Source organism: Phyllostomus hastatus, unplaced genomic scaffold (assembly GCF_019186645.2).
Source record: "Phyllostomus hastatus isolate PE091 unplaced genomic scaffold, TTU_PhHast_1.1 phas_contig_40, whole genome shotgun sequence".
Taxonomy (NCBI): domain Eukaryota; kingdom Metazoa; phylum Chordata; class Mammalia; order Chiroptera; family Phyllostomidae; genus Phyllostomus; species Phyllostomus hastatus.
In genome coordinates, this window is record NW_025333872.1 from 1709008 (window position 1) to 1727736 (window position 18729).

An 18729-nucleotide genomic window follows, 5' to 3' on the forward strand; every position below is an offset into this window, starting at 1 on the left:
GTTGCCAGGGTCCTTCACTGGCACCACACTAAAGGTGCCTTCCCTCTACCAGGTTTAATTCTTCCCTAAGTAGGTTATTTTCCCTGAAACACCATTGCTTTCCTGTCAGTCCAGATTCATGACCTTAATCAAAAACTTCCTTTATCGGTATCTGTTTAAATCGCTCTAACGAGTCACCATTTGTCTGCCATGACAGAGAAATTGAGTCTTTAAACAGGAGTGAGTGCATTCCACAGCAATTGTTAGGCATGATAGGATGTTTATTAAAGTCCATAGTTTATTCTTCTGCATCTTTGTGCTGTTCACCTTGGCCACTAGTGGTCGAGTCTGCCCCTCCCTGTGTGTTGTCACTGTCGTTTCTAATCTTGGCGTGTTTGCCCTGCTGTTCTCCTGCAATGTGGAAAAAATTGCCAGCAGCTGGGAAACCTCTGATTCTTCTATAAAGCTAACCTTTCTTCTTTAAAATGACTCAAGAGTAAGGGCCTCTTTCAGGTAGAGAGGAAATCTTCAGTGAAAACTCTAAATAATGTTTTGGGTTCTCTAGTAGGTTTTAGAAGGGGAGTTCCTAGAGAGGTAAATGGGAATGCCACCCAGCCTTGGCAAGTTCTTAATGAAACCAATGATTTTAATAGACTGACCTTATTACTCCCCTTAATTTATATGCTCATTACAAGAGTGTCTGTTCAATGTTTGCTGCAGTTTTATCAGCCTTGGGAGGCTAAACCTCCTCTTCAGTTTCTGCTGCAGCCACAACAGTTGTCTCCTTTTTATCTGAAAAGAGTGGCCCCATAGGTCCAGGGATAAAAATGAGGAGTGGTTGTGATAGTCTGGGAAACTTTGTCTTAAATCATGTCAGGCTAAGAATTGTCTTCAGAATACCACATAAAATAAAAGAGAAATAAGGATTATCTGTTTATCCATTACACTTCTTGATCTTACAAAGAAATGTCTAGTAGGGTGGTATTTTAGCTTCCATCAGCCTCACTCTCAGGACCTGAACAGGTCAGCTGTACATTAGGTGACACCTGGGCAAGAGGAATGGAGGTGAAAGATTTTTTTTTTAAATAAGTGCAGGGATTTTATCTATCTATCTATCTATTTATTTTTAGAGAGGGAAGGCAGGGAGAGAGAGAGAGAGAGAGAGAGAGAGAGGGAGAAAGAAACATCAATGTGCAGTTGCTGGGGGTTATGGCCTGCAACCCAGGCATGTACCCTGGCTGGGAATCGAACCTGCGATACTTTGGTTCGCAGCCCGCATTCAATCCACTGAGCTATGCCAGCCAGGGCTGAGGTGAAAGATCTTTGTACCCAAGTCTGGTGTTGGAATTTTGCACCAGTGTTGTTATTGATTTGCCTTATGAATCTTCCACCCAAATGTGATTCTTTCTGTTACTTTGGTCCAAAAATGTTATGAGGACAAAGAAAACAAACAATCTCTCTCTCTCTGAGATTTGTGGGTGGCAGAAACCCTCCATGCTCAGGAATGATATTCATACCTTTGATGGATGCCCATTAATGGGTCTGCAAGCAAACCTAACATCCTGGCAAGTTGCTAGAGCTGGACCAAGTGCACGTTCTTCTTTGAGGACACAAGGTTTTCCTAACCTTTTCATAGATAGACCTATGAGTCCCCAGATAGCTGGTGAGAGGAATAATGATTGATTTAACATTGTAGCTTCTGGTTAGTCAGGACCCTGGATCCCTGGGCTGCCCTGAAGGAAACTGCCCACATTCCTGGCACCACCTCTTTCTGCACTAAGCAGTACCAGTTGAAGGCGTGGAAACAACTGAGTGAAGAGAACCTGCACCTTTGGAAGGGTGGTTCTTTGGCGTGTGGGCACTCTTTCAGAGCATATCTCGCCCCTCCTCATGGGAGATAAGACTAAGCCCATACTTGTCTTCAGCCATTCAGGAGGTCTTTTCCCTCAGATCGGCTGTCCTCTGAACATTTCTCTGGAAAGGAACCAAACTCTTCCCAAGGGTTGGAATGGTACTTTTTCAATAGCTTTGTAATTTTTACCCTAATTTTCAAATGAATATATTCTTATTTCTCCCATAGAAAAGCAGAAAAGTGTGAAACAAAATAAATATCACTTCACTTCTCAGTTTCCATGGTTACTCATTGTTAATTTTCTGGGTCTTCCCTTCTGAGTGGCACTCGGGCACTCTGTGATATGTGCTGCATTGGTCAGGTAAACAAGTCGGCTTCTTATTGGGGGAACTAGGTAGCCACCTTAAGGGGGAGGGGTGAATTTGGGGCTTCTTGTGCACAGATATTCCCAACCAGAATTTCTCCTTCTTAACTGCTTAGGAGCCAAGATTTTGGTTTTTACATTTATTTTGATTTTTTCACACATATTCATACCTGCCTTTTCTTTTGCAAAATATTGTATCTTTTAACAATTCTTCTGTATTTTTTATCTTAGCAATTAGATTTTTAAGCTCTTTTAGGGTAGGATTGTTACTTTTGGATAGTACCTCATTATATATAGCATAGACCTTTTATAGAACAGGTCCTGAACCAAAGTTGTCAGATCTATTAAACAATATCAATAATAAATAATACAGTCTAATTAGGACCCAGTTCTCTTTCAGGATATAGGTATTCCATCCTCATGCTTAAATTTTTGGTTGGTGTTTTACCTTTAAAAGTATTTTTAAACACTTCATCTCTTTTTAGAGCAGTTTAAGGTTCACAGCAAAATTGAGAGGAAAGTACAAAGGTATCTCCTATACCCCTTGCTCCTACCCATGCATGTCCCTCCTCCATTATCAACATACTTCACCAGAGTGGAGCGTTTGTTGCAGTTGATGAACCTGCATTGACACGTCACTCTCATCTAGAGCACATAGTTTACATTAGGGTTCCTTCCCTCTTGGTGTTGTGTACTCTGGGTTTGAACGAATGTAATCATACATGTCCTTATACTTACGAGGGTGGAATGTCTTGCACTACTTGTATGAGGAAATAAGGAGCTGCACATTTAGTAGGTGCTCATTAGCAAAGGTGGCAACTGGATAAGAGTCCCTTACATTCACTACAGTGAGAGTGTAATTTCTCTTAAGTAGCAAGCCTCAGTCCAGCTGTGGGAGACGGAAGGTCGTCTGGTTTTCAGGACTGGCTCTCAGTGCTGTGCTGATGGTGTGAATACTGATGTTGTGCTGGAGCCCAGTGGAAGGGAGAATCAGGCCTGGGGTGCTGGGGAAGGCTTTGCTCCTCTCGAACGTCAACCCTTTGCAAGTTTGTGTTCTAGTAGGGAAACGGATGGATCAACACACAGGAGTTAGGGTGACATGCTCATGGGTATAGTCTTACTCTTCTAGTCATTTGACAGTGTGTCTGGGTGATCTGTTCCTTCCAGTACACAGAAAGAGGCTCTAAATTTGCTTGGGTCTTGGGCCCTTAGTGCCACCCTAACTTTTTTCACCATGCCCCTAGGCCCAAAGAAATACCTCACAGTTCAGTTTATTAAGTACTTAAGTCTAAATATTAAGCACTTATATCCTTAAAACTAATAGATGTTTAAAGAACAATACACATAAATTGAAAAAAATTATTTTAAGCACAATAACTTATTAATGAGATAGTACACATATCTCATTGGGATCAGGTTGGACATCACCACCCTCATTTCCTGTTCTGCATTCTTCCTTGCTTGCAATTTATGCTATTTTCAATGGGAATGTGTGTAAATTTAAGCAAATTTTTTGAGATGTAGTCTATTTACAAATCGGGGTGGGTTTGTCCAAGAAATTATCTGAGTAAAATTACTTTGGGTTGAAATAGATTTCAAGTTAATAGGTGCATATATCTATAAAAGAGAGGGAAACAGTCAGTCATAATAAATGTCTAGACTGGATCATCCGCTTTTGGCCAGGAGACACGTAACCCACCCCTTCTGGCAGCTGCTAGGTAGGTCTTGTTTGGGGTCCTTTGGCAACAAGGTTGTTGGCAGTGAAGTTAATGGCAGAGCTCACTCAGGCCACCAGCAGCTCCTCTGTTCTCAGCCTCAGTTGGTGCTGCTGCCTGAGCATCTCCTTCTTCCCTGTCCTTCATCTCTTTCTTCCTCTTCCTTCTCTTTTTCCTTCCTTCTTTGTTCCCCTCCCCCTTCCCTTCTCCCCGCTCTTTCCCCTGTCCTCCCTTGTGAGCCAGCTGTTCTCCAGGACTGCGCTGCAGACCCGCCCTCTCACCTCGGCATTTGAAGGACCATGAGAACAAAGGAACCCAGGAGATTAAACAGTCAGAAACTGTTAGTCTGACAATTATATCCTCAATAAAGACATTTTATATTTAGCAGTTTCCTTTAAATATGTTATTTCATTTCATTTTCAAACAATCCTGTGAGGAACATATTACCATTGTAGTTTGGAGGAGAAGAAATTGAAGGATAAGAATGGAAAATTGATATTTATAAGTCCCAGTTGTATGTCAGATATCATTAGAAACTTTTAGTGACTTGACTAAGATTGCACAGCTAGTAAGAGGGAGAGAATACGTTTGCCCCTGTCATTTAATGAACTTTACGTGAGCAATGCATATGCTAAACACTAGTTGAATAAATGAAATTGGGCTTCTAGAGGCTATCTTGTGCTGTAAATACCTAAATATTTTCTTTTCTAGTATCTACCACAAGCCTCAGTGGGTCTGACAGTGACACCGAGGGGAAGCAGCGCAGCTCTGACTCTTTTAATGATGCATTCAAAGCAGACTCTCTCGTGGAGGGAACTTCTTCTCGCTATTCCATGTACAACAGCGTCTCCCGTAAGCTTATGGTATGTCCATGCTTGGGTTGGGTTTCCTAAGCTCCACCAGCACAGGGAGGAAAGCAGAAATGCTACCACGTGAGTTTTTCTTTTGCTTTTCAGCTGCTGAAATTTAGCAGAGTGTGGCCACCTCTTCATAGAGGTGTCAGTCACATTGAAGTCATCTGTGGGCAGTGGCTGCTTAGGCCTGCTTTTCTTGCCCCATTCAGAGCTGTATCACCCTTTGGTCTTCTGATTAATGAATTCTTGTTGTGAGCATGTGTGAACATACTTCTCTACACATGGATGTGTATCGATGGGTAAAGAGGCTTCATGTGGTGAATTTTTGTTCTAGTGAATGATCTCAAAAGAAATGAATAAAATCCTGCTCACTCCCAGGTGCCTAAAGTAGATGGGAGTAGTATAGTCTTCTGTACTGCTTCCAAAAGAAGGCCCAGTTCTCTTTCCCAGCGTCTGTACACCACTGATATACCACAGAAGGAAGACGACCAGGGAGAGCTGCCCGGTTTCCTCATCAAACTTGGGTGTATGTACAAAGGTTGGAGAAATCCAGGTTTGCTTTCTGTCTGGCTTCAGGAATATTACACTCTTCCATTTTCTGTTGGATCTATTTAAGAATGAGAACTGCCAATTCTGAAGTCATAGTAGGGATTGTAGTTTGGGTGCTGTAAACTTTGGGGAAGTGGAAGATGGGGAGAGTCATGACAGCCTCTGACCTGGGGAAAGATTTGTTGCTACTATAGGAACTCCATCTGGCTCTTAAACTGGTAGTGCCCCTTCCAGAGGCGATACAGAGACCCTCTAGGGGAAATCAGATCTTAGGATTGAAGTTCCTTTATTAGACAAAGACCTATAGGGTTTGGGATTCAGGTCTCTGATTTCAAGGGTATAAAAGTAGGCCTAGTGACTCTAGAGTTCAGTGTGAGCTTATAGACAGTTGTGACATTTTAAAAAATGATTCTGGGGGACTTCTGGCCAAGATGGAGGCATAGGTGGACACACTGTGCCTCCTCCCACAACCAAGATAGGGACAACAATTTAGAAACAGAATAACAACCAGAACTGACAGAAAATTGAACTGAATGGAAGTCGGACAACCAAGAAGTTAAAATAGACCTGTTCATCCAGACCGGTAGGAGGGGCGGAGTCAGGGTAGATGGGCGTGGGTTGAGGCACAGAGAGCAGAAAGTGTTGGGACTAGGCGCGTAAGGCATCTGAGGAGCGCAAGACTACAGTGGGTGTACCCTGAGCTCGCAAGCGGCAGCTGGCAGACCCCAGCTGAGGGGTGGCAACCGGCAGACCCAGCGAGGCGGCGATTGTGAAGCAAGGCACTGTGCGCGTAACCCAGGATCACAGTTCTGGGAAATAGAGCCTCGGGACACTGACTGAAAACCCCTGTGGGGGTTGAGGCACAGGAAAAAACTCCCAGCCTCAACAGGAGAGGTCCTTGGAAAGTCCCATGGGGTGCATGACCCACCCACATGGGAATTGGCACCAGAGGGGCCCAGTTTGCTTGGGGGAAGCGGCGGAAGGGACTGAGGTCCAATGGAGAGTGGAGCTAGCGCCGTTGTTCCCCCTCGAACCCCACCCCTGCCTCACAGCCTCACAACCCAGCGACTGGAGTGCCCCACCCTGGTGAACACGGCTCTGCCCCTCATATATAACAGGTGCAACAACACCAAAGGGGGGGGAAGATAGCTCAAACAGAATTGAAAGCCCGGCAACCAGTGCTTTTAAGTGACTGAGAGATAGCCAGCCTATCAGATACACAGTTCAAAGCACTGGTCATCAGGATGCTCACAGAGTTGGTTGATTTTGGTCGCAAATTAGATGAAAAAATGAAGGCTATAATAAGTGAAATGAAGAAAAATGCACAGGGAACTAATAGTGATGGAATGAAAGCTGGGTCTCATATCAGTGGAGTGGACCAGAAGGAAGAAAGAAACATACAACCAGAAAAGAATGAAGAAATAAGAATTCAAAAAAATGAGGAGAGGCTTAGGAACCTCCAGGACATCTTTAAACATTCCAACATCCAAATTATAGGGATACCAGAAGGAGAAGAGGAAGAGCAACAAGTGGAAAAGTTTTCTGAACAAATAATAAAGGAGAACTTCCCCGTTCTGGCAAAGGAAATAGACTTCCAGGAAGTCCAGGAAGCTCAGAGAGTCAGTCCCAAACAAGTTGGACCCAAGAAGGAACACAGCAAGGCACATCATAATTACACTAGCCAAGGTGAAAATGAAGGAGAGAATCCTAGAAGCAGCAAGAAATAAGGAGACAGTTACCTACAAAGGGGTTCCCATCAGACTGTCAGCTGATTTCTCCAAAGAGACCTTACAGGCAAGAAGGGGCTGGAAAGAAGTATTCCAAGTCATGAAAGGCAAGGACCTACATCCAGATTGCTCTATCCAGCAAAGCTTTCATTTAGAATGGAAGGGCAGATAAAGTGCTTACCAGATAAGGTCAAGTTGAAGGAGTTCATCATCACCAAGCCCTTATTATATGAAATGTTAAAGAGACTTATCTAAGAAAAAGAAGATAAGAAAACATGTACAGTAAAATGACAGCAAACTCACAATTAGGAACAACCACACCTAAAACAAAAACAAAAACAAACTAAGCAATCAACTAGAACAGGAACAGAACCACAGAAATGGAAATCACATGGAGAGTTAACAGGGGAGTGGGAGGAGGAGAGAAGGGGAAAAGGTACAGAGAATAAGTAGCATAGATGGTAGGTAGAGAATAGACAGGGAAGGGTAAGAATAGTATGGGAAATGTAGAAGCTAAAGAAATTATGACACATGGAGATGAACTAAAGGGGGGGAATGTGGGTGGGAGAGGGTGTGCAGGGTAGAGGGGAGTCAAGGGGGGAAATGGGACAACTGTAATAACATAATCAATAAAATATATTTTTAAAAAATGACTCTGTCTAGGATCTTATAGTACCTCTCATACCTCAGTTTTACATGAAGTGATTTTTCAGTTAATCTTTCAATTTGGACTCCTATAGGCCCCCATTGTCCATACCTAGCTGAGGTAAGGCAGAAGTAGTCACTTGAAGTGGTTCCATTTTGAATTAAGTTCTCTTTATCAACTCTACTTGGAGATCTACTTGTCAGTCACTCAGACACATTAGCTGGAAGGGTAGTTGTGCAAATGTCCAGTGATCCTCATTAGGTGCCCTTGTGCTGTTAATTGCAGCTGTGAGGTCCCTTCTCATTTATCTAACTTCTGGCTGCCCTAGACTCTCAGCCCAGGACAAACAGCCCCTGGGCCCACAGTTAAACTGCAGTTACTTATTTATGCATCTTTCTTTATTAGGCTAGAAGAAAACTTGTAGGTCTTTTCTGTATTTCTTAGGGTTTAGCACAATGTCTGGTACATGATAGGGGCTAAATAAATGTCTGTCTGTTTATATAAATGCTCCATTACTTCTCTCTTTCAGGCCAAGATGGGCTTCAAGGAAGGTGAAGGATTAGGTAAACACAACCAGGGTCGGAAGGACATCGTTGAAGCCTCTAATCAGAAAGGTCGGAGAGGCTTGGGTCTGACCTTGCAAGGCTTTGACCAGGAGTTGAATGTGGACTGGCGAGATGAGCCGGAGGTAACTGGTGTGGGGAGGAGGGGGCAGGACAGCCACTTGGGCTTTGGGGTGCATGTCTTTAAGTAGTCATATTAACAGACTAGAAGTCTCCAGAGGCGGTATGGTCAGGGTGGTTAGTGGGGTTGAACCAGTTTCTTACGGGGAAGGTTCTGGGGATGTCCAGAATAGAAAACAAGACTGGGGGAGGGGGATGTTAGGATGTGGATTTGTTTCCTGTTGCTTCACAGAGGACTAAGACCAGTGGGTAGGAGATGCTGGAAGGCCAAGTTTGCCTCCACGCCACAGCTTTCTCCTATTGACTGAGAAACGTCACAGGGTAGTGAGTTCCCCTCTGCTGAAAGGATTCAAGTGGCTGAACAAGGACCCACTCTTCTGTTGTGTGAGTGGATTAGGGGCCCTCTAAGGTCCTCGCACCTTCTTGAGCTTATGACATCCTGGTTCTAAACAGGTGCTTGTTTATGCCTTATAGCTTTTTTATTGTAGGTTTAGTCTGCTTACCTACTTGGATACCAGTTTGTTTTAACCCTGAAAACCAAAAAAGACTCTTATTCCTTTTCATGGTACAGATATTGAGATTTTGTTTTTATTCATTTATTTATGCCTGAATCTTACTCCACAAAGGATTTGAAGTTATAGGTATAATGAAAGTCCCTAAAAATAATGATGAAATATTATTATTATGGAGTTGAAATGAAAGAAAATAGAAAACAAATGTCTAGTCTTCTATATAGTTGCTGTAATTTAGCGTTAGATGTGGCTCTGAACTCTGGAAAATTGAGTTGATATTTCCAGTTCAGGAAGAACTCCCATGAACCTGTGCCCGATAAAAGCCCATTACGGCTTCAGAGGAAGAAGCCCACAAGCCCAGAGCTAATGGGTCTGGGGTGGTGGGGGTGGTCCTACTGTTTTGCCTTGTAGTTGTGAGGCGAGGAGACCATCAGAGTAGCTGATGAGACCGTGCAGAGTAAGGTAAATATTTGTAATGGGGTACAAGGTGTAAGTTTTTACTTCAGAAATATTTGGTGCTTTCTGTGTCCTCATTTGTGTGAAAACAAGTAAAGAGCCCTGATGTGGCTCTCAGTGGGGCAGAATTAGAAGTAACTTTGCTAAACTTGAAATGTAAAATTTGCTCATAAAATCTCTGCTTTTAATGGAGGCAGGCTACTGAAATTCCTTTTGAGACAAGGCTCTCCTAATTTCCACCTGCCTTATAATTCAGTTTTTCTCTTACAAAAGATACCCTATCTTTTGGTTAGGAGTTTGGCTTAACTATTAGGTGGTGGCTACTTCTTGAAGGTAGAAGGGTCTGAGGAGCCTGAGGCTGACTGTCCCATTCCTGGAGTCACCACAGGGGAAGCACTCAGTGGCTTCTGTAGCTCAGGAATGGAGAGTGTAAGGCTGGATGCTTTGGTCCACTTTGCAGGTAGCTATAGTTAGGCTTCCATGGGGAGATTGAATCTGCTTTTTTCCTCCAAAGGGATATGTATCGAAACTGTATATGAACTTTTTAAAAAAGAGTTTATAAATCAGAAACATTTATGCTTAAAGGTGATGGATTTGACCCAAGAAGAGAAGCCATGATTCACTGCCAGTTTCATTGACAAAAGGCTTCAGTAATTTTTCTTTTAAACTTTTGCTCTGTTGATGGTGCCTGCCCTAGAGACCTTGCATTGTGATACCATTTTATGCCTTTCAGAGCATGTAATATTGCCTTTAACCGCATTGCTTCAATTTGCAATGGTGGGTCTTCTCTCCACACTTGCTCAGGAGGGAATGTGTAAAGCCGCCATGCAGGTTAGCCACCTACTTAGGTTTCATGATCCATGTCTCTCTGGCCCAGTGAACTCAGCCCTGGCTGCACACGAGACTCATCTGGGGACTTCTGAAAGCGTACTTATACCTAATCCCCCGCTCAGACCACAGACCATATACTCTGAGGGTAGGGCCCAGGCATCAGTACTTTTTAAAAGGACTACAGATGATCCTAATGTAGAACCAGGTTGAAAACCACTGATTTAGCATGATAAGGAAAGTAACTGAAAAATTAAAAGGAAACAATATGTTAGAGGTCAGTTTCTACCCTATCTCGGAATGAAGAGGTGAGGAACCCTCTTTGTGTAACACGTGCGTGCAGTCCTCTTGCATGTTAACACTTTGAAAGGCATTGGGGGGTGAGACTCACTGCTTTGTGTCTTCCTGATGTGATTGCCTTGTCACAGACACACATTCCGTGTGTGCCTCTCTGTATCCCCACTGCCTCTTGCATCTTCTTAACTATGCTTTCTGAGCACATAGTCCAGAGCAGGATTCATCAAAAATATTAGAACAAACCTTCAATGAAATACACATCGAAGGTTTGGAAGTTTCTAGGGATCCAGCTAGAATTGGACCTGGCCTTCAGAAGTTAAACTTTAGAATTCTAGCTCGCAATTCTCATGTCTGACCTCTGCCTTTGGCCTCAGCTCCCCAGACCCTTCCCACTCTATAAGTCCCTCTTGATTGTTTTGGGGCAGCCCTGATGCATTAGGGCACAGCCCCGAGGGTCTGTCTTACTGACTTAGCTTGCCTGTCTTTTGTTTGCAGCCCAGCGCCTGTGAGCAGGTGTCATGGTTCCCAGAATGCACCACTGAGATTCCTGACACGCAGGAAATGAGTGATTGGATGGTTGTGGGAAAGGTACGTTTTCGGGAAGATGTACCTGAAATTGTTGGCACTTATCTCCTGACCTTTCTCCTCTCCAGGTCGGTGTGTGTGTGTTTATGCTCACATGTGAAAAACTTGAGTCTTACCATTCTGGCAGGAATAAAACTGTCAAGGGGCGCCTCAAGGACTTGACAGACATGCCCCTGGGAGATGCAGCAGACAGGGTTTTTTTCCTCCTACTCATTTAACTTGCAAGACAACACAAAATGCCTAACTTTTATTTTCCTCACAGATGTTTTGTAGAGAAGCTGATTATACATCTGTGTATATTCTGGTCACTACTGGGCTCTGTTCCAGGTGGATGAAAAGACACTGTACCTGTCCTTAGAAAGTAATGAGGGTGTTAGAGAGGGAATTTGTTTAATATCCTCCTGGAAAATGTTGAGAGTGAAGTAGATAGCTACTAAATGAGTATGGTCTAGAGAGCAGTTCTTAAAGTGTAGGGGCCCCCAGGGATCTCCAAGACACTTACAGGGGGGATCTGCAAGGTCAAAGTTATTTTCATAATGACACTGAAATGTTTTTTCACTCTCATTCTCTCCCAAAGTGTCCAGTAGAGTTTTCCAGAGGTTATGACATGATATCAAAGCCAATTGAATGCAGACGCGAATAGAGGAATCTGGGTGTTTTCTATTTAGCCAGATACTAAGAGATTTACAAAACTGGAAAACAGTGCCATTCTTCTCACCAAGTTAATTTTGGAAACAGTTATTTTTCATAAAATTATGTTAACATAATATTGTTCTTTTTTTTTTAAAGATTTTATTTATTTATTTTTAGAGAGGGAAGGGAGGGAAAAAGAGAGAGAAACATCAATGTGCGGTTGCTGGGGGTCATGGCCTGCAACCCAGGCATGTACCCTGGCTGGGAATCGAACCTGCGACACTTTGGTTCGCAGCCCGTGCTCAATCCACTGAGCTACGCCAGCCAGGGCTTAATATTGTTCTGTTAAACTGAATAAATATTTTAACATTTTCTGTTTTAATTTCTAATAATAAATCTCGAGTATATACGTACATTAAATAAAAAATAAACGAACAAATAAAAGCAAGCTCTTTGAGGTCCTCAGTGATTTTGAAGAGTGTAAAACCTGAGAACACCAAGTTTGAGCACCGTTGGTTTAGAAGTAGCTGCACTCAGACGTGAGGTCGGACTGTATCCCTGAGAGGCTCTCTGAGCCCTTGTTGACTGGGAGGCTTTCAGGTCAGTGTTTAGTGTCCTGCAGTCATACTTACCACAGAGCAAGAGGCTCACTGCTTGAAGGACAGGCTGCTGTCATTTGGGGTAGTCTCCCTCCTTCTGCCCCCATGCCTTAGGGACAGACAGCTTGAATGTCTCCTTCTTGTTCGATTTTCTCCACCTCAGCATTCGTGGGTCTTGTATCCATATGGTGCTCTAGTCAGAGCACCCGAGGGACTGCTCCATCTTGCAGCCCTCTGGAGTTCAGCCAGAGGGATTTCTCATGCCCGCCCCTCGGGGATTGATGTTCTTTGGCAGGGACTCAAGCCTCTTCTCTACTCAGAACCCTAGTTTCTCCACTCATCCCCCCAAATGCAGTCATACATGGTTGTTATTGACTGTTTTCTTCTCCTGTAGCAAAAGATGATTATTGAAGACGAAACCGAGTTTTGTGGGGAAGACCTGCTTCACAGTGTGCTGCAGTGTAAGGTAAGGCCTTGTGGCTAGGGCTGGAGTTGGGAGCTTCGTGTGGGGGGCTGTGTTGGGCTTTTCTATTTCTTTTAAGTCAATTGTGGGTGGCTGAAGTTTAGCTGATATTTTCCTGGAGACCAAGATGTGTAGCTTGTACATTTCTCCAAGGTGCCCTTTTCCTGGTGACTGTCCTGCCTTGTAGTGTTTGTTGTTCTGTCCCTGTGGTCAGTAGCCAGGACAGGATCCACTTAACCTTGGTGGGTCAGTTCATTGTAGTCTTGGTCGGGGGGTGGGGAGAGCTGGTGTAATGAAAAGTTTGGAATCATTCTTTAGCATCAGATAGACCTGAATTCAAATCCTAGTTTGGCAACATTTTTTGCTGTGTGACCTTGGACCGTGCTTTCGCTTCTCTGAGTTTTAGTTCCCTCATCTATAAGATAGGGAGGAAATATTTCCCAGGGTTGCTGTGAGAATCAAATAAAATACTGGGTGTGAGGCTCCTAACATGCGGGGTGAATATTAGCCTTCTCTTGATATCTTGTGGCCTAAGTTTTGAGCCAGCAGGTGCATTGCCCAGGACAGAATGAGCCAAGGAAATTAAGGAGGAAGTGGGTCGGAGAAGCAGTAAGGCCTCAGACCAGCCCCACAGGGCTTATTTTCTGACAGGCAGAGGGTTGGGAATATCCTTCCAGTGACCGGTGCTCATGTGAAGTGAGGCTTGCTTCCAGAGAGGAAATAGGAGAGTGGAGAAGGAATCCCTCCTGTGTGGGAGGTCTTGGTTTATTTACTCTATCTCAGTGAGCCCCGGTCAAGAGAGCCTTGGTATCAGAACTCTGGTCCTTGGAGAGTTGCTGCTGGAGTGGAGAAACATTTTCTGTGAGGAATAGCAATGCCAAGAGGTGGCCCTGTGCATAACCACGGATGCCATTTATTAACCAGTTACCATGTGCTAGGGATATGCTTACATTTTATTTTTTCACATTTTACCAGTGATGTAGTGAGGGTCAGAGTGATTGAGTAACTTGTCCAGGGTCACACAACTGGTTGTTTTCAAGCTGGGATACAGCAGGAGCCTTGCTCTGTGGAGGGCTGCCTGTTGGGCTTCTCCAGTTGTTGGGAGCCCATCCCATCCCGGTGGGTGGTGCTCACCCTGAGTTTCTGATTCTCTGTGGGCAGAGCGTGTTCGATGTCCTGGACGGGGAGGAGATGCGGCGAGCGCGGACCCGGGCCAATCCCTACGAGATGATCCGAGGAGTCTTCTTCCTAAACAGGTTTGCTGATGTTCCCCGCCCCTCCCCTGACGCATGCACCCTTCCGCCTTTTCTTTGAGCTTCGGCTTTCTGTATGTCTGGTACTGAATTGAGCTTCTCTGTCTGACTTTGTTGTAGGGCGGCAATGAAGATGGCTAACATGGATTTTGTGTTTGATCGCATTTTTACAAATCCACGGGACTCCTACGGGGTGAGAACAAGTTTCTGCTTCTGAAATCATGGTGTTAAATGGGCTTAAGCTTCAGTGGCTCAGAAATTGCCATTTGTGCAATGCAGTTACACCTGCTATGTGTCCGAGATACAAATGTTAGAGGTACACACTTTATGTTAGAGATATATTTTGGTTTGAGCTCCTCAGATGGGGCCCCACAGTGTTTTTTTGTGGTCCCAGGAGTGCCCCAATAAACACTGTCTCTAGGGCTTCCTGTCCCAGCCCCCAGGTCTGCAGATCCTCTTGCTTACTCCAGGTGGAGATGGGTAGGGCTTGCAGCAGTGGAGAGGGAACATTCCTGGGCACGATCAGCAGCTAATGGCATCTAATGGCCTAGGGAACAGGTAGATGAGGCCACGAGTTAGAGCATGGGCCTGCCTCCTGTACTCATTAAACATGTATTTATCCAGCCCCTATTTTGTGCCAGGCACAGTGCTAAAGCACCAGGAATATAATTTGGAATGAGATAGATGTGATTCCTTTCCCCATAGTGCTAAGGTTCTGGACATTCTGGTGGACCTGAGAGCTGGTAAGTATACAGGGTTGGGATATTTGTAAAGCCTGTTGTGCTTACTGACATGTGAGGCCAGTTGTCACCAGGGCCCTTTAGCCTGCCTTGTTTGTACCATGGACGAGATGGAGTAGAAGGGGGACTGTGCAGTTCTTGGAGTGAGCTTATTTTCTGATTTGAAACAGACATCATCTGACGTGGGTGCTGTTTCTGGTATGAGAGGGGAGTGCTCTGGGGAATGTTGAGAGGTGAATGAAATGTGGGCCTCTGCAGCCTTCTGCTGATCCATTTACCATCAGTGTCAGGGCTGTGTCGTGGAGGGGAGTGCAGCATTTACAGTCACAGGTGGTGTGTCACTTAAGATCGCACCTTCTTTGTGCCTCAGCTGCCTGCTCTCTGAAAGTAGCCCTACTAACCTGCTACAGGACCAGTGTAGGACCAAAAGGTTCTTAAGAGTTGTTGCAGCTCTCAGATCTGTGATTTCTGATGTGGCTACTTTCCCTTCCTGCCTCTTAGAACAAGCTTAGTGTGGGGTCATAGTTATCAGGCTTTGGCCCATTCTCAAGAAATGGTAGAGCAAAATGATCTTCTATTCTGCTGCACCTGATTTTTCTGAACACACACCCTCTGTGACAATAGAGAAAGAATAAAGGAAATTTCATTCTGGCATTACCTTGGCTGGGTTTCGAGGCATTTTTACCCAGTTCTAGAAAGTGAGCTCTCTGTTTCTGCTTTATTCACCCTTCTTCCATTAGGCCCCCGATTATCCACTCACTGAAGAAACTACTTTTCCAAGCTCTTTAATGTTTCAGTTCCACCTGCCTCACTGCTTTCTCCGTGCAGGCAAAGCTGGCATGGAGAGCCCTCCAGCCTTTAGTCATTTCTCTCCCAGGTCTCCCACCCCATTTTCTAGTCCCAGCAGGCAGCACAAAAGCACTCTTGGAATTAGCATCTTGAGAAAATTAGGTTGATATAATGTTGATTAAATTTTCTGAGCTCCAAATGATTTTAAACTCCTGCCTGGCAGAGGAGCTCTGTCAAGCTGATGGGAAGTCACAGCATCCTTTTGGGCTTTTGAATGAAAGCGCCTCCAGCAGCTGGTATCTGGTTATTATCTTTTGCTGTCAGGAAAGTGAAGCAGGCACCAGGCCATACCATTCAGGTCAAGGCTGAAGATGTTAGTTACATAGGAAAAGGCAGCCGTGTTTGTAATGCTTCAGGCAGAGTCTTGACCTGAATTGATTATTAGTGCCACGCAGAATTGCTCTTTCATGGGTGTTTCTCTACACTCTACTATAAAAAGTGATTTCTCTCCAGCCCCTAGTATTTTCTTCTTTTTTTTACTCTCTGTTTTTCCCTGAGCACCAGCGTGACAGCCAAGGTCAGTAGGCTTGGTATGTTTTTCACGTGAGCAGAGATGCTCTGGAGCAGTTTCCAGAAAAGATGGGAGTGGCCGAAGCCCCAGCCACTGACCAGGTTTGCTAGAGTCTCTGGCTCTCGGATCAGGCAAATTATAGAAGACTAGCGAGCGTGGATGCAGAACATGAAACTTGGGGTGGTGTGGAGAGGTTAGAAGTGGAGAATGGGAGAGGGAACACGACTCTGGGTTTTCCCTGAGTTCTGCAGGTGGTGGTAAAAGTTGGAAAGAGACTAGGTTAGGAAATAAAGAAATTGTAAACAGGAGTTGGAAGAAATGGAGGAAAGAAGGGAATTTAGGTCCTTTGGGTACATGGAAGTGTAGTATAAACCATAACATTACGTGAGGAATTTGTGTGCCTAGGGATGTTGTTGAGGTAAGAAAACATGTTTTGAAGTGTAACAGGCGACAGAAACTGAGGGTAGATGTTTGAGTTTCAGTTCTGTTTTAGAGGAAATGAGAGCACTTAGAAAGTGCCCAGTGAGGCACTGGAAAGAGAAAAAGATGGAAAGGACAAGAGTTTTGACTCTTGAGTTAATCTAGTTGAATACAGTATCTTACATTTGTTTAGTATTTTACAGTTTATTAAGGTTTTTGACATATGATAATTTATTTAATCCTATAGCAGTCTTAAATAACCTACATTAGTCTCAGTTAATAGTTGAGGAAGCTTGAGCTTCAAGACATAAATTGTGTGCTTGCCCATGACTGCACAGCCAATAGGTGGCAGAGGTGAGCACCCAGCTGTCCTTTTATTACAGGGCCTTCTGGCGGTGGCCTATGAGAGCCCCAAATCTTGAAATCACAAAATGAGATCATATTTACCATCTCTTTTTAGATGTGAGGTGCTTTTGTTGGTGCACTCCCCTTTCTTCCCCTAGTCTTCCTTCGGGCCAGCTGCTCACCCGGAGAGGCTGGAGCCTGGGGCTAGAGGATGGGGCACACCCTGTGGTGAGGACCAGTGTCCAGCCTGTGCAGGCCTTAGGCTTGTGATCCCCGCCTCATTACTACCATGCTGTCAGGAAAGTGCTACGTGATGTTCCTGGCAAGTGCCATTAGGTCTTGTGTATGCGCGCATGTGTGTGTGTGTGCACGTGCAAGCATGCAAATGAATATAATCCAAATATATGAGCAGTTGATGGCTCAGGAACAAGGAAGGGGGGAAAGAACTGATACAGCATAGCATGCCTGGGTGGGCTTGTTGCAGGATGGTGAAGTGTATTTTTAGCTAAAGTCACTTTTTCCAGAAACGTATTCACTGTTTTGATAAAGCTAGATAGCTGTCGTCAGAGGGAAGACCCTTGTCACCTAGAAATGGACTGAATTGTGGATGTTAGTTTTTCCATTTCTTTCTTAAAACTGTTTTCCCTAAAGCTTTCTGATCTTTATCTGACAGTTACGGAACTCTGGACAGCACTCAGCCGTGCCCATCTATAGAGAGCTCAGGCCAAGCTGCCTGAGCCCCTTCATCAGGGTCCTCTTCTGCCGCTATCTAGAGCCCAACCTCTTGTTGTAGATGGTGCCTCCTCCCCACTGTGGAGGGTCGGGACAAGTAGAGGTCCCTGTCTGGGGGGACCAGGTGTGTAGAAGAGAAATGTAAGCACACAACACAGGTCAGTGCTGCTTTCAGCATGAATTTTAGATTAAAAGTTAAAACTACTCAAGTGGCCCAAACTATAATCCAACAAAAATTCAAATGGTTATTATAATGTAGTTACTTCTGAGCTGGGTGGGTGTTCTGAGGGTGTTCTGGAAGCAGCACACCTATGTTTCCTTTTCCCTCTGTCTCATCTGCTGCCAGCTGTGCACCGTCCCAGGCCCCCAGAGAGGCAAAGGCAAGGGAAGAGAGGGCTGTTAAAAAGGAGGAGACCAGATGCATTGTGGTGTCTTGGGTTGGATCCTGGAACAGAACAAGGACTCTAGTGGAATCCGAATCAAGTCTGAGTTTAATCAGTAGTAGAGTACCAATGTTAGTTTCTTAGTTTTGACAAGTGGCAGTGTAACATGTCAGTAAAACTGGAAACTGAGTGAAGGGACTATGAGGGCTCTGTCTTTGCAACTTTTCTATAAATCTAAAATGAAGACAAAATAAAAAGGTAATTGAAGAAAACGGGAGAGCATGGGAAGGAAAGGGGGCAGGGAGGCAGTGGCTTGGTCTGGGAAGGCAGGTAGGTGCTGTGACTGAGGCAGATGATGTTAGAGCCCCCAGACGTGGGTTGGACAGCAAGACCCTAGTGTGGCAGTCAGGCCTACCGGCTCCTGGTTTACCTTTGCTGCACACTGGTTGGAAACAGGTCGCTTTGTGTTTTGGTGTCTTTTTCTTTGTGTGTAATGAATCAGTTCTGCTCAGTAGGACTCTTGTAAGGTAGGATATGGTGAAAAAAGGATGCCGAGAAACAAAAAATGCACACTCAGGTGCCCATTAAGATGAGTTTATGAGGAGTCTGAGGTAGGCCTGTTGGTGTGGAAGGCGTTGGGGTGTTTTGAGGTGGGGATGGGCAACTCCGGAGGGTGGCGGTCACAGAGTTGCATTTCCTGGGTGTCGTGGTCCTGGCGGGAACTCTGCCTTGTGCTTGGGGAAAGGCTGATTTC

General features: G+C 44.6%; 1 protein-coding gene across 2 annotated transcripts in view; it reads left to right on the plus strand.

The window, feature by feature from the left end:
* CMTR1 (cap methyltransferase 1) overlaps nt 1-18729 on the plus strand; it is a 44474-nt gene that overhangs the window by 5377 nt on the left and 20368 nt on the right. For both annotated transcript variants that reach the window (XM_045842840.1, XM_045842839.1), the window contains exons 3-8: nt 4622-4773; nt 8216-8374; nt 10958-11050; nt 12674-12745; nt 13904-13998; nt 14116-14188. In XM_045842840.1, coding sequence (XP_045698796.1) covers nt 4622-4773; nt 8216-8374; nt 10958-11050; nt 12674-12745; nt 13904-13998; nt 14116-14188 — 644 coding nt within the window. The remainder of the gene's footprint in view (nt 1-4621; nt 4774-8215; nt 8375-10957; nt 11051-12673; nt 12746-13903; nt 13999-14115; nt 14189-18729) is intronic.